The sequence below is a fragment of the Liolophura sinensis genome, chromosome 6 (genome assembly GCF_032854445.1).
Source record: "Liolophura sinensis isolate JHLJ2023 chromosome 6, CUHK_Ljap_v2, whole genome shotgun sequence".
Classification (NCBI taxonomy): Eukaryota; Metazoa; Mollusca; class Polyplacophora; order Chitonida; family Chitonidae; genus Liolophura; species Liolophura sinensis.
Window position 1 is genome coordinate 64,891,332 of NC_088300.1, and position 15,909 is coordinate 64,907,240.

At 37.8% G+C, this 15,909-nt stretch overlaps 1 protein-coding gene across 1 annotated transcript in view; it reads left to right on the forward strand.

Annotated features, from left to right (window-relative positions):
• LOC135466561 (zinc finger FYVE domain-containing protein 26-like) overlaps positions 1 to 15,909 on the forward strand; it is a 40,524-nt gene that overhangs the window by 10,816 nt on the left and 13,799 nt on the right. The window contains exons 10-30 of the mRNA XM_064744110.1: positions 17 to 915; positions 1,500 to 1,606; positions 2,039 to 2,138; positions 2,654 to 2,772; positions 3,010 to 3,129; positions 3,546 to 3,775; positions 4,121 to 4,206; positions 4,593 to 4,678; positions 5,496 to 5,596; positions 6,101 to 6,193; positions 6,871 to 7,054; positions 7,545 to 8,518; positions 9,224 to 9,457; positions 10,020 to 10,088; positions 10,749 to 10,931; positions 11,967 to 12,062; positions 12,333 to 12,489; positions 13,090 to 13,215; positions 13,788 to 13,981; positions 14,819 to 14,949; positions 15,666 to 15,900. Of these exons, the coding sequence (XP_064600180.1) occupies positions 17 to 915; positions 1,500 to 1,606; positions 2,039 to 2,138; positions 2,654 to 2,772; positions 3,010 to 3,129; positions 3,546 to 3,775; positions 4,121 to 4,206; positions 4,593 to 4,678; positions 5,496 to 5,596; positions 6,101 to 6,193; positions 6,871 to 7,054; positions 7,545 to 8,518; positions 9,224 to 9,457; positions 10,020 to 10,088; positions 10,749 to 10,931; positions 11,967 to 12,062; positions 12,333 to 12,489; positions 13,090 to 13,215; positions 13,788 to 13,981; positions 14,819 to 14,949; positions 15,666 to 15,900 (4,524 nt within the window). The remainder of the gene's footprint in view (positions 1 to 16; positions 916 to 1,499; positions 1,607 to 2,038; positions 2,139 to 2,653; positions 2,773 to 3,009; positions 3,130 to 3,545; positions 3,776 to 4,120; positions 4,207 to 4,592; positions 4,679 to 5,495; positions 5,597 to 6,100; positions 6,194 to 6,870; positions 7,055 to 7,544; positions 8,519 to 9,223; positions 9,458 to 10,019; positions 10,089 to 10,748; positions 10,932 to 11,966; positions 12,063 to 12,332; positions 12,490 to 13,089; positions 13,216 to 13,787; positions 13,982 to 14,818; positions 14,950 to 15,665; positions 15,901 to 15,909) is intronic.

Here is a 15,909-nt window from a genome sequence, read left to right on the forward strand (position 1 = left end):
CGTTTTCAATTTACAGATGTTTAACATGGATGGTAGCCCAGAAATAGCTGAGGTGGCATTTTCAGCATTGTATTCAGAGGCTGTAAAAAAACTGCACAGTTTTGGCTCAAAATCAGGCCGTGAAATGGGCGGAGCTTCGGGAAAGTCTGGTCGAATCAGCATGAAGATGTTAGCTAATGTGGCAGCTGCTGCCATGGCAACTGCATCTGTCTCCAGCATTACAGATGATTTGCTGTCATCTTCATCATTGCCAGTGTTGCCGTCCCCACAAAATACAGAGACAGTGCCCATACAACTGACAGAGTTTTTCCATGCAGGAATTGTTCCATGTTTGGTTGTGGGAGATCTGACCTTCACTGCATGCCACTCATGGGATCTATGCAATAATCTGCTTGAGATTACCAAAAGTTTGGAGGTCAAGGTCACTGTGACGGGAAACCCTGAAGTGAAACCTTCAGCAGACAAAAAGGGAGTGAAAGAGTTTAAACCAACTGGCCCTGTCCTTTTACTGGATCAGCTGCGAGAATTGGTTCAGTTTGCGTTGAACTGTCAAAGCCCAGAGTCAACGACTGCCGACCAGATTTTGATGAGAAAAGTTATTGGATGCAGCCCTGAGTCTTGTTTACTGCTCTCCACTCATCCCATCAACACCTCAGGCTGCCGCAACCTGCTCGCCGCCATTGAAGTGCTGAAAAAAATGGTGGAGAAGGCCCAGTCAGTCCTGGTGATCAAGTCGGCAAGCCCCAAGCCATCAAGGGAGAGAACCTCGTCTGAGTCTTCACTGGGAATGCTTCATGGCAGCCCACAATCCTTCAGTAAACAGGAACAGCCTGTGGTACACAATGCCATGAAACTTCTGATCCATGCACTGGAGAAGCACATCCCAACAGGAGGCTTCATCCTGCACTTTATCAGGTCAGTTCATTTTAACTACAGTACAGTTAAGAAAAAAATCATTTGGTTTGATTTTAGAAAAAATAGTTTTGAAAATTTACCATTACTGTATCGCACAAATTAATCATCTTTTTTTTTTTTAAAATCACAATAATTGTATGTCATTACCTTTCTTCCACTGGGACACAGGTGATGCATGTTGAAACCTGACCTTCGACAATGAACTTGAAGTATAAATTCTCTAGGTAACAATAAAAAATCTGATGAAGCTCATGTGGGCATGTGCTCAGTCTGATTTTGTTCAAAACCTCTTGTCTTCCATCAGTATTTGTACATCACAAGTTCATCAGTAACATGCCAAAGGTTTACACTGGCCATCTGGTTTCCTCCACCCATAACACTAAATACCATCATAAAACTGAAAAATTCCGGAATATAGCTTTAAACAGCAATTAAATGAAGTAAATCAAATAAATAATATCTTCATGTCTTGGTTTTAGTACGGAATGTCAGTCTGCATAAAACAGATACAAAGAATTAATAAATTGTGACGTATGTCATTTTGAAACAGCCATATAATCAATCTGAAAATTTGTGTTTTTCAGGAACTTCACAGACAGTATCCCAGCTACCCGTAACTATCTGCTCAGCCTGTATGACCATGTGAAGGAATTGGCCTTTCTCGTTGCTGAATGTGAGGCCAAATCAAAAGGTATAAAGATTAAACAGTACTACAATTTACTCAAAAGTAAATGTATGTCATTACTTACATGCACCACTTGGTGTAGCTTTACACCAAGGACTTGTCTCTTATGCAGATGTAGTATTGCTGCTCATCTATCTTTTGTTGTTGAAACTTCAAAATTACTGGATGCAATGTTTAAGCTTTCACAAACATGACAAATAAAATATATTTAAGTAAATAATGGTAGAATACTTACATAGAAACAAAATGTTTCCACATTTAACTCATTCCTAATCCCAACATCAAACAGTGTTCAGGGATGTCTCTGTATTTGCACACGATGAAATTATTATTATGTTGTACATGATAAAGTGAGGACTAAGTTTTGCCATTTTTGTGTGTGTTACTACACACTCTCGAAAACATTTTCATTGTGCTCGTTCATATGTTTTTTTGCAGATGCTGTCGTAGTGCCAACAAATTATTTCAGAATGCTGGAGGAAGGACCTATAGTTACTCTTGGCAGACTTATGTTTGTTAAAAAGATGCAGCCAGCAAGGTATTGGCTTGTCTTTGTGTACAGGCAATTTATTTTCATCCTTTTCATAAATTTATGCAAACATAGTATTTGACTTTAAACCTTGTTTTGCACAATTTGTCTGATTCTGATCTTATAAAGAATTTAACATTCTTTGAGGGGTCTTGAGAAGGTAGTATGGTCTCCTCTTGGAAAAATGTAAGTTTTGTCAACAGTGGTAATATTATATGATCTTAACTTGCCTGTCAAAATGCAACTATTTCAGACAAATTTATATGGCAAATACAGCCAATTTAGAAGGTTACTGCATTGTTTTCAATATATTTTACATTTTTATTGAGAATTCAGGTCATCATTTTAATTGAATCTAGAATAAAAGTAAAATATTTTCTAAAAATTCTGATATTTTTCTAAGATCTGAAGAATTAATGGCTAGAAATGTAAATACATGTACTAATAGGCTGAGTGAACTGGTTTTTGTCAGAAATTGTCGAGAGGCTAAATTAATAATATCTTCATATCTTGGTTTTTTGTAGGCTTGAGAAAGTTGCTCAAAAGCTAAGTCTGAACCTGACCCACATCATAGTACGTAGCTGTTGTCCCAGGGTGCCCAGTAAGCATATGAGAGAGCTGCTCCCTCACCAGATGTCTGACAGTAAGTCACATACCAAATATTACACCACTTTCTAAGACGCCTGCATGAAAAGTTATTCATGATATTTTTTAAGGCCAAAAAAAAAGAAACAAAAAAAAACAACAAAAGCAAAATAGCAATGTTTGTAAATTCTGTATATCAGAAATAATAACTATTACATTCATTGTGTTTTTTTTATTTGTAAAATTATGCTTTACATAGGTTTAAATACCTATTAGCAATATTGATTGTTTACAGTTCATTATACACCTGATGGTCGTGTGGTACTAAATGAAGGATATCAACAGTGCAACTCTCCCAGGCACCCAGAAATTGTGACAAGAAGTCTGCTGTCTAAACTAGTACAATTTATGCGAGGTATGTTTTTGTTGATTCCTAGTGCATGACTTTATTATAGCTTTTATAAAACTTTAGGCTGTGGGATTTTAATGGATATGTCTTCAGAGGCAGACTATGTAATTTCTTCTTACCATTGCTCAAAAGCTGTCTGCAAAGATTTTGAATGAAATGTAATGTAATACATGCAGCCAAAAAAGTTAAATTAAAATTTAAAAATTAAAAAAACTTAATAAATCCATGTGAAGTATTATGACTAAATGAAATGATAATTTGCATGTACTTTATATGTTTTTTGTTATGTTATGAGAGATGATTACAGATTCTTAAATCTACTGTTGACATATATTGTAGAAGATCTATGAATTGTTTAAATATGAAAAAAGTGCTGATTTAAAGAAAAAAATGTTTAATGAGGCTTGTTTCTGAATTTATAGATATTGCACAGAGGAACAATGCTCGTGGGATATTCACCTCAGCTTGTGCAGAAATTACTGTGCAGACGACAGAGTTTAATGAAATCTCTATGGCAACTCAGGAACTGAAATATGTCCAGCTTGACCTGTTGAAATCAAGAGAAGAGAAGATTTGTTTCTATGGCAACCTACAGAATTTATTAACCCTCCATTGCTACCTGTTCCATACCCTAAAGCATGTAAATAATCGGGTAAAAGGAGTTATCATCAATGTGTTCTACATTTCTTGTAAATTTTATAGTGCCCAAATACACTGTATGATACATGATGTGAACAGAGCAACATTCATACAGGATATCGTTTGAGATTCTTTCATGTATAAATGTTAAATGTTACGCGACCAGGTAAGTCATTATTATTATTATCTTTATTTTTTAAATTTATTTATTGTTTAATGTTTGTGCCAGCTATGTTGTCTGCTCATTATAAATTTCAATTTTTATTATCATGTCTGGTCTTTTATTTGAGGCTGAATGCTTCGTGTCTGATAGGGAAAAACAACACATGGTGCATATCTTCTATGTTTTTGTCATCAGGACTGGAAAGATGACCGTGGAATTTTGGACTGTGTGATTCAGTCCAATTCTGTGGCTTATTACATTGGACAGCTGGGAATTGTCAGGTAATGACACCTGAGTAGAATAAATGCTGAGACTTTCTCATATAGTGTATAAATGTTGCACATAAAATTGTGTGGCTTTTTTTTTGGCATGAAAATGTCGAGTGTAATTTGAAGGTGGAGTAATGTAAAATGAGGTCTGTGCTTCACGGTTAACAGTCAAGCATTAAATGTGACATGTACTTAATACAAGCAGTCTGTCAATGCTTGAAAAAATTCAGATCAAATTTCTTGCCCATTTACTGTGCTTTTTTCTTTTGTGGTATGGAGAAAGATATCAGTTCTAGTGTTTCAGTAGACAAAATAATCATTCATAATCATTGTTATTGTTGTTCACAGTTTTATCTGGGATGTGAGATAAATAAATATCATGTACATTTTGATTACAGTTTGTTCGATCTAAAGTATGTGATAAACAGATGTGGACTGCACCCTCCGGCCATCTGGAGCAAACTTCTCAAGAGCAGGCTCTATGGTGAGATCAGAGTACATTGACAGAGGAAGTTTAAATAATTGTCATTTTCTGATGGCACCTGTATCAAAAACATTTGAGGATAAAAACATATAAAATATTTACCATATGCTGACAGTTCTTAAGTCAGGAGATTTGTCAGGTACCACTGGTTTATGCACTCGAGTTTATTCCTCTTACATGTACCATAATTTCTCAGATTTTGCATATGAGCAATTTTCAGCGAATTCATGCACATTTTCAATTTGATTTTGGACACAGAACTACATTGGTGGGTATAGTATAACTTTATCAGTCTACACAGAATAATGTCTTCAGAATATGCTTGAATAAACACCTTGCAAACAAGCAAAAAGTTTGAAGAATTACAGTATACACCTGTCACCAATCCTATACATGTAAATGGAAAATTGTTGACTACAGTCAAATAAATAAATAAATAAATAAATAAAAACTCTTGTGTTTTTGAGCTAAATGAGATCTGCCTCGGAGCTTGTCATTTTAGCAGTTATTTTGTAGAGTGGTTATTGTAGTTCTTCAACCTATTCAGATGTTCCAGCAAATTCTGAAGGCATTACATGTATGCTGTGTAGATTGATAAATTGGCCAATCCAACCAATGTAGATGTGTTTCCAAAATCAAACTTAATATGTGCAAAAGCTGCACTGAAAGTTACTCTTTCATATGCGAAAAGGTTGAGGAATGAGGATATTGCCTATTTCAGTACAACAGGACCTGCAGAGAACTGTAATTGTCACAAGATCTCATATTTTCATGTTGCATTGATAAAGCCACTTACCTCTGTATTTTCCTCACTCAGCACTAGACCCTATGGATCCCTGGTTTCGGTTTGTGCCCCCTCCAGAGCCCCGCCTCCTTTTCGTCACCATGGATACATCAGTCTCCTCCCCACCTCTTCAGGTATGGCGGTGAAGTATACATCCTGACACCATCAGTTGTCTCACTGTTGGCTTACGGCAAGAGTGTAGGCAGTAAATATTTACTGTGATTCATTATGTGTTGTGTAGTGGCTCATGTTCATAATGTGATAAACCAGCAATTCACATATCAGTTTATCTTATTGATCCACAAATAGACCATTATGCAAAAACCACACATACTCTGAATGAACTGAGATTACCCGTATATGTTTTGCATTAAGTCAGTGGTTTATTCAGTCCCACGATTCACTAAGAGGGGAACTGCAGTTTCCTCCACCCATCGTACAAGCGAAAAATTCTTGAGGCAAATTATTTCTTCAGGCCAGCTGTTTTTTCAGGCTATTCTTTTCAGGCTTGTCAGGCACCTGCTAAATGGCCTTGGTGTACTCTAGGCACTCATAAACCTCTACAGAATCACAGAACATTAAATTGAATAACTAGATACATTATGATCATTGTTGTATTGATGATTTGTTTTGTGAAGATTCTGAGTCCAGATATGGTCCAGACCCAGCTCCATCAAGCCATGAAGGACTACCTCAACATGACAGTCAGCATTGACCTTGACAAGAAACAGGTACGTTTGTACCTCACATAACTATCACCTGACATAATGCTCGATTATTTCACGTTTGGTGTCAAAAATGATAATAATGTATGATCAGTAATTTTAAGATAGCCTGTTACCTGGCTGGGTCCAATGGCAATATGCAGTATTTTTTATTTTTTTTTTTTTGAGGTTTGTATCCGATAGGGCCTGACCACGGTGGTTATTTCTCTTGTCCAGTTTTCGTTTGTTTGGCTGGGACTTTAAATCAGGAGGCTTGTCAGTTTTAGGTCACACCAACTTAAATTGTTGTTTTATGGGCAGAATAAATTTTTTGTCAATGTCAGATGAGGGTTTAAAAATTTAAAACAAAACTTAAATATCATCTGATTTTTGGGAAATGTGGACTGCATGAGCAGTTTTTTCCTGTTGAAGACATATTTACATGGTACAATGTTAAACCCCCAAGCATTCATTCATTCATATTTAGTGTCAGTTCACCCCTAAAACAGAAAGTAAAACATGTGTTGTCTTAAAGTGGAAAATTGATGAGTTCAGCATTAAACACCAATGAAATATTCAGAAATTAAATCAGCTTGCAATATCCACCGTTTTCTAAACAGACTAATGTGTACATCAGTTGATGGCCATAATAAAAGAAACTATATATATATTTATTTATTTCTTGTACTTTGTTGTCTTGTCAGGTGACCATCCCAGAGTTGTTGGTGTGGTACAGGCGTGATTTCTCCAGTGAGAAGGTGGACCAGTTTGATGCCCCTAACGAGGGCCTAGTAAACTTCATTTCCACCCAGGTAACAGGAAACACAGAGTCTGACCTGATACAGCTCTTACAGTTAGACCAGGTCCATGACTTCGGAGAGAACATCGGTGAGTGAGTGTGCAAATATACAGATCCATCATTCATGTAATGTTTATAGTATATGCGTTTGTTTTACCGAAGTACATGTATAATATAAATAAACAAATTGATAAAGCACATATTTTTGTTTTTGATTCCAAATGTTTTGGAAGGTCTTCAAAAACTGCCTTTTTAGATTGGGCACATGTTTTGTTCTTGCACAGTACTGGTTGTAGAAATTTGGGCAAATAAATTATTCCAGAAAGAAAATGATGATGTGAAAAAAACAATAATTTCTAAAAATGAACATGATTTTGTGAGTGTTAGTTCATCAGACTAAAATGATGTGTAGTGGATATCAACATACTAATCATGTTTGAATATGGCCTTCAACTTTAATTTGTGTGGAAAATTAATTACTTAACAGCTTTACAAAGTAGTATCATTTCTGTGACTAGATGGAAGTGTTTTGTCTTGGCAGTGATCAGTCAATGTTCTACAATGTACGTGTTGTTTTAGATTCTACAGGAAGGAAAGAGCTACCATTCCTGGTCAAAGTTCAATGCTTCAACCATGACAGACAGGTCAATTTTGATTGGGAAATGTTCAAACGTGGAAGCCATCCTTTGGTGAAGACACACAGGCGTAGTATTTCATTACCTCCATCAATGGAGAGCTCTGAAGATCTGAGCTTGGGAAAGGACAACGAATCATCCACATACCAAATGACCCCTGTAACGCTGGAATATGTGAAGGAAGATTCTCCCCTTTGTGCAACTCTTGTCAGTTTGATCTGCTCTGACCAACTGGATGACATAGAAGAACATATAGAAGATGACTATTTCGCTGAAAGCTCCCATAAGATGTACAAACGGACAATGTCAGATATCAGCTTGGTTGACATTCGCAGTTATCGATACCGTCGACTCACTGATGACTATCCGATTCTAAAACGACATCTTTTAAATTTGGTCGTTCCTCTAGCTGCTGCTGAAGAACCCGACATTATTAAATCTGGTGATCCAATTTTAAAATTTGTCACCAGTAGTATTAGTGACAAGGTCAAAGGTTGCATGTTGAATCTCCATGGCAACAGGGAGTACCAGACCTGTTTAGCAGCCATTTTGAATCAGCTTTTCGGATCGCGGGATTGGAAAGCAGTCCTAAACATTCTAACCTGTATTCCCATGATGCAACTCGATGACTCGCCTCATTTGAAAATTTTGTCCGATTTTGTGGTGTGCTGTGTTGCTACTACTTTGACTAAATCCAGCTCACTTTGCTCAGCAGTGGATGCCGATATTCTGTGCAATAGCATCAGACTTTGTCATAACATCAATCATCAGGCTAGGACAGCTTTGGCTTTGGCTAAGTTTCTCCCATTGGACGCCGCTATGACCCTCCTTGAGTACTGTCTGTCCAATAAGAATCTGTGCTCTCAACTGACAGAGGCTCTTCGTGCAAAAATGACAGAACTGAAAATCTATGATCAGGTGTGTGTAAAAACCTTCATATGTTGACTTCACTACATTGTGTTACCATTTTTGATCTTGGAGACCAATGGATAAATGGGGACTTGCTGGCTTGCATGGTTAAATCTGCGACCATCAGACCCGTGAACAATGAGGTTGTATTCTAATCCAGCCCTCATTGTTTCAGCTGTGTCTTGAAGTCAGTAGGGTTGTCAGGTGCTTGTTGAAGGTCGGTGGTTTACTTCAGGCACCCTGATGTCTCCCACCCACAAACCGGACATCAGTCACATAAGTGAACAATTTTTGAGACTATGTTGAACACTGATCAGTCAGTCAATCAGTCATTGGCAAGATTTTACAGTAGTTGTTAAGTAGCTAATCGATGGAGTCATCATGTATCAAATTTATGAATCTCAAACATCCACACACCTGAGTGTGTGGCAATATGAGATATTGGATTTGCTCTAATTTTTGGTGAATTTTGAGGATTCTTTCATGGTTTGAACCAAACTAGGTTGTTGTGGAGCTTTATAGCTATGTAGAATGTTTACTGTATATGCTTAAAAATGTCCATAAAGATCAGAGAAATGTTAATTTTCCTGCCTCATCAAATATGTTGGCAATAATGAAACATGAATAGAATGTAACTAGATTTGTTCAAGGGGTGCACTCAGTCGTACAAAATGGGTTCTTAACTTTCAAATTATTTCCATTCCATGCAAAAAGATATCGGTGTGTGCCAGAAAACAGATTCAAGCTGTGGTAGACATAGCTGAGTCGGTTCTCCCCGTGCTGGGACAAAGACTGGATGATGCTGAGAAGCTAACACAGTATTTGGATTGGCGGAATGTGCAGAAAATGCGGGCTGGAGATGTCTTGAATCTTCTGATCCAGGTGGATGACTTTGACACGGCCAGAGCTTGGGCAGAGCTTCATAACATTTCACAGTCCAAATATCAGGTAAGTCCATGCTGGGGATAGAACTTGGTCATTCATTGCTGCTGAAAGAAAAAAAAATCTCACATGATGAATGTTGTTTGTATAAAATCATTTCTCTTGAGTGTTTGAGACAACAGTGAACTTGACGCCATTTCCAAAACATGTATTAGTTTCATTCAATATGTGGCCTTTAATAATGACATACGGGCACTCACATTTGATTAGAATGGGATAAGATGGAAATTATTTAATATTTGGTAAACTAGAAATAATGTTCAAAACTACTGTATTGATGTTGGATTGAATTCAGATTGAATGATTAAGCACTAGTATGTTTTTAAACCAGTTGGTGTTTAAAATGTATTTACATTGGATGAGATGAAAATTTATAAAAGGTAACACATCCAGCTTAAGGAGGGAGGTTTTTAATGCTTACTCTGAATTGAGAAGGATGCACAAAGTAGATGCAGAAAGGAGCAAACACAGCATTCTGCTCTCACTGTGATGTACATACATGCGTGCTGAGGTAAGATACATGTAGATTACAAATTAGAGTGAGATCCATTTTCTTTTTCTCTTTTAGGAAATTGAACAAAAGTTTATCCTGTCATTACTCTCTCAGTCTCCGCCAAACACTACCAGGGCATTCAAGGTAGGTTATGCATGTTTGAAAATCTATTGAAATTGGTTGAAATGCTGAACATCATCTGTTACATAGGAAGCACGATGTTGACCCATTACGTTATTGGCATCCAGTGTTCACAGGCATGTTAAAACTCAGTAATGAGCTTTAACTTGTGAAAATTATTCGAAAGTTGAACACCATTTGTAGATGACCGCTTTGGTGGCCTAATGGTTAAAACGTCCGCCTCGAAGTCAGGAGACCTTGGGATCAACCCTGGGTCGGGTCATACCAAAGATTTTAAAAATGGTACTTGCTGCTGTCTCGTTTGACGCTCAACACTGAGAGGCTAGCGCAAGGAAACAGGACTAGATGGCCAGGTGTCAGTATAATGTGACTGGGTGGGGTGTTGTGTCCGGTGTCGTCATTGGTGGCAACACTTTGGTAGTATGAACTCGTCATGCCTCAAGAAGACACAGCATGTGTACACACACCTAATGACTCCTCGTCATCATATGACTGAAATAATGTTAAGCACCACGTGAAACCCTAAGCATACATACATACATGCATACATACATACATACATAGCATTTGTAGATTTTAAACTTACCATGGTGTTACAGATTCATTAATTTTCATTTCATTAATTTTAATTTCATTAATTTTAATTTCATTTTTGTTTTGAAGAGCCTGGAGTCCATTTTGAAGACCAGTGATGACATGTGCTACACAATGTGTAAACAGCTGCTGGACATTGTCAGGGAATCAGCAAATGTTCTGTTTCTGACAAACTTTGTGCTGAATCACCTGAGTAGTAAAATGTCAGACCAGACATCAGATAATTACAGATGTCTTAACATGGGTGCAAAGGTAAGGATTTTGCCAGTTCTTACTTACTAGTGTAGGTATTGAATTATTTTATTCATTGGATTGGTGTTTTACGCTGTACTGAAGAATATTTCACTTATGCGACAGTGGTCAGCAAATATGGTGGGAGGAAAGTGCGCAGAGCGTGGAGGAAACCCCTGGTCATCCACAGGTAGTTGGCAAACCTTCCCATGTGCGACTGGAGAGGAAGCTAGCATGAGTTGGAATTGTATTCACAGTGAGCACATTGGTGAGAGGCTCCGAGGTCATTGCACTGCACTAGCATTCTAACCACTAGGCCCACAGAGGCCCCTGTAGATATTGAGTTCAAAATTTAAAAAAAATAGTAAAAAAATTATATACGTATGTGAATTGATGATACAGTAAGTGGTTATCAGGATAAATTGCGAGAAATTTTGATACATTTGGTACATTTAATATCACACATTTCTCAGAGAGGTATATTTTATAGCATTACTTTGAAAGTTAACAGATGATTTGTTAAGGACCAAGGACTGGCCCGGATAGCACAGTTGGTAGAGCGTCCGCTTCGGGACTGGTAGATCCAGGATCAATCCTTGACCTAAGACTTTAAAAGAGGAAGTTGTAACTTCCTCGCTTGGCATTGAGCATGAAGGAGATAGTGTAACGACTGGTTGACCCGTATCAGTATAATGGCTCGGGCTGGGCGGCTTACTTGCCTTCGGTAAGTCGTCTCAGTGAAGCAGCACTAAATAAAAGAGCGGTGGAAATCCGTCCTGAAACAAGGAGGCACATTACACGTACATGCACCCTAATGATTCCTTCGTCGTCATATGACTGAAAAATTGTTGAGTACAACGTTAAACCCCAAGCACTCACTCACTCACTGTTAAGGACCAAGGATGTATAAACCAGGCAAGACCAGACTTTGTCTTGTGCCCTAAGCCACTCATGGCACCCCTACACCTATTTTGGGTTGTGATCAAGTAAAACTTGAACAAGCTTTATTGTGTAGATATGTGATTAATTTTCACAATCAAATACCCTTTTTTTCAGTCACTACTGAGTCTACCAGAGTCCATAAGAAGAGAGTATGAACACCTGATCACAGCTCCTAAACTCCTTCTTGAACAGCTCCTGATGAACATGAAGGTGAGCCCTGCCATTTTATTTCCAACTGTTCTGTTCATGGACACACTGATGATAACATGGTATAGAAAAGGATAATTGAGGTGATTTTTGTTGCTGCTGCATTCTTTTTTTCATTTTTTGAAGTGGACAGGTGTTTGTGATGTTCATTTTATGGTGCCTGTGTTCACCGAGAATTTGACATCATCATGGTTTGGTGTTCGACCACTGTGTTCATTTTGTGATGGTTTGTGATGTTTTTTTTTATTAATTGATTGTGATATTTGTTTACAGGCAGATTTAGCAGGCCAGGTTTTTCGTTTGATCAAACTTGACTTCTGTAAGGTGATAAATTCAAGCCTGAGTCTTGACACTGAAGAATTTGATGAACTGTTGTCAAAGTATGGCACAAAAGCTATTGAATTTCCTGTTGTTCAAGTCACAGGGCAAGGTAGGAGTCAAAGCTGTAAATAATATTTAAAAAAAATACATTATGTAATATTGTTATCATTTGTATACTGTATTTTTTCAACCTTTTTGCATGTTTGCAAGGTGTTTATTCAAGCATATTCTGAAGGCATTTTTATGTGTTGACAGATAAAATTATACTTTTTGTGAAGTCCTGAAACTGGCCAGTCCAACCAATGTCTAATTTGTCAAATCAAATGTATGTATATAAATTGCACTGGAAGTTGCTCTTGCATATGCGAAAAGGTTGAGGAATTAAAGTACTGTCATAATCCTGTAGTGCTACACTTGGACTTTAATCCTTCATCTTGCAATCCATGGAAATAGTGAAATACACATACGTGTCAAAGGTAGTGAATGTTGTGTAATGCTTTATTTGAGTGACAAAATAAAATGTTTTTGTTTAAGTTTAAAAAATACTGAGTGAAAGAGTTGCAATGTATTGTGAACAATTCATGATGTGATTTCACAAAGTGAATATAACCACTGTATAATGTCCTTCTGACCACACAACCACATATCACAAAGCGTTTCTCCATGATATATATCTCTGAACAGAACTATGTGGCGGTTGTTGTTGCAGAAGAAGACCAGAGTCCATCGCGCTCCTCGCCTCACACTGCGGATGCTGACCCTAGCTCATTACCCAAAGCCCCCTTTATGGAGTCCATGAGGGTGGGAAGCTCCAGGAGAAGCGTGGATTATTCTGGTGGGTACAATCACAGTCTGATTATAACCATAACCTGACAGATGTCCTCAGTTTGGGGCTTACATTTATGATACAGGACAATCTGTCAGTTAAGTCAGGTGATGTGATGTTAGTGACCAATCACAGCTTGCCTTCAAACAGCATGGCAGTCTGTCATTTATTGCTTTGAGATGCGAGGAGTAAGGAGGCACCCGATTGGCTGATCTTGAGTCCAGCAGAATTGCAATGGAGACTGCCTCAGGTTCTAAATATGAATGGACCAGTTTGAGAGAGCCTTTCATGATAATGCTGTATCTAGCCGAGTTTGAACAGTACTGTTAAACATAGTTTCATCATGTACTATATATATTCCATATATTCTCTCTGCTGTCTGACTTTTAGCCCTAATCCTGCCGATGCAGATTAGTTGATATTTTAAGTAGCAGTACTGAAATTCCATGGGGAGACAAAAGGGGTACAAAATTTCATTAAAGGATGTACCACTTTAACATTAAGAATTACACATTTTTAATTAAAGACAACTTTAAGTTGAACTCTTTGCCATTCACACGGTTTTTTTTCTTTTTTAACAGCTTTGAGTGTGAATCGCTCCCTGTTGAGCTCCTCTCAAGGGGCCAGTCCAAACAGAAGGGCCTTTTCTCCACCCTCATCAAAGTCACCTCTGGCAAAGTTTGTGTTACCAGCTGACCCTCCGCCTAAGGAGAAGTGGGTGCCTGACTCAGCTGTCAGTGTCTGTATGGTGTGTCAGATTGAGAGATTCAGTATGGTAAGACTGCAGCTGGTTATATAATACAATATATAGTTGTACATGTACCTCTCATGTACACCAGGTAAACACCATTTATAGGGAACAGGAGGTAGGGTAAATTCCTCCACCCATAATACTCACTGCCATCATATAATTACCAAGCAAAAGGTGTGGTAAGAGGTGTCATGTGACATCCCCCATTGCTCAAGGTTTCCACAAACAATACACAAAAATGACAAATTGCAGTTGGAAATTGCGTGATTTATTGTCTGGGTTCCTTGTAATCCTTATTAAATACTGTACATTATGAAACTGAAACTTTTTGTTTTATGCAGATTTTAGTGTCAAAGGGTTGCCTGTATATTTTAATAAATGTGGCCATTAGTACTCTTCCATAGCATCGCTAAATATTTTTTGATAACCGAGCTAAAGAAGGAGCAGATATGAGACGTCACTGATTTCTGGTCATACCCAGTGCAGTCTGCCTGGCCAAATAAAAAGCCTCGCACACTTCAAGTTCACATGCACAAAATCACCAAATTCTTCCTTATTGTCATACAAGTGTAAAATTCAGTCAAAAAATAAAATAATAAAAGCAATTTACCTAAAGCAGGAAAAGACAAGCCCAAATCCTCACAGTAGCTGCAACATTCCTCATAGTCAACATTGTAATGCCCTTCATCAAGTGATTGTTTTAAACAGGTGGCAAGTGATTGACTTAGAGAGCTGCCTGTCATAGGTAAAACATAGAGTGTAATTTGTTAATAACTTGATCCAAATTTCATGCAGTGAAATTCCTCTCCTCTACCATACAGTGTATTAGCTACAGAATTGCGCTGCTTTTTGTTTTTTCAGTTTAACCGTCGGCATCACTGCAGGCGCTGTGGTCGAGTTGTCTGCGCATCGTGCTCCACAAAGACATCGATCATCATGGGTGTTTCTGCGCGCACATGTGATGAATGTTACGAACAGATGTTCAAACCCAGGTAACACTTTCAATACAATTCAAAATATTCACTGTTGTCCCGTGCTAACTGGCATGTCATGAAGACAGCTCCTGTATTAAATTTTATTCAGTTAAACTGTTTATTAATCTGTATGAATCAGTATCAGTTGGTTAAGTTATTTCTGTTTTGTACAACGCTGCTGTTTGTCCAAAAGACCTACATGGGAAGGTATGCCAGCTACCTGCAATTGGTGGCAAGTTTACCCTGGGTCCCATCATTAAGTTAAATATTCTTGAGTACAGTCCAAAGCTTCAATCAAATGAGTAAAATAAATGACTCAATAGTGTTTTAAAGGCAGACTTAAATTCTTATACCAGATTCATCTCAACATGTAAATGGATATTTACGTGAGACTTTTTGAAATAGTTGACTTTGTAAGAGCATTTTTGGACAAAGAGAAATTAGTAGAGCCATAATAATGCTTAATATAATTTCATGAAAAAGCAAAAAAAAAGAGGACAATTGCATTCATTCAGATGGCTGAAAGATCATTCTTATGGCAGTCAATTTGACCTCTGATCCATGAGGTCGTTTGGTTGGCTGTGTCTTTAAGCCTTTGACTGTTTGCTTTTTACCATGAGTGACCTCCTTTACCAAAAGCAATTAGTTATCTCTACTTTACTGTTGTCATATTATCGAGAAAAAAAAAGCTTCCGCTGTATGTTGATCCTTAATTTCCTATTGTATCCTTAAAGGTTAGATGTATTGAAAGAAGCTGACATGCGTCGAGAAAGTCTGTCAGCAAGTGTCAGTCCTCTGAACAGGGCACCTCCTGCGTCATCAGCAGACTCCAGTGTCATGGGAGGAACAGAGTTGTCTGCCCCTGAGTGGAACATCAGCAGTGTGATCAGACACACAGAACATGAGTGGAAACTGAGGACAGATGGTGCCTTTAACATGTACACCAGGGATGAGTTTTATTATGAGCAGGTATGACTC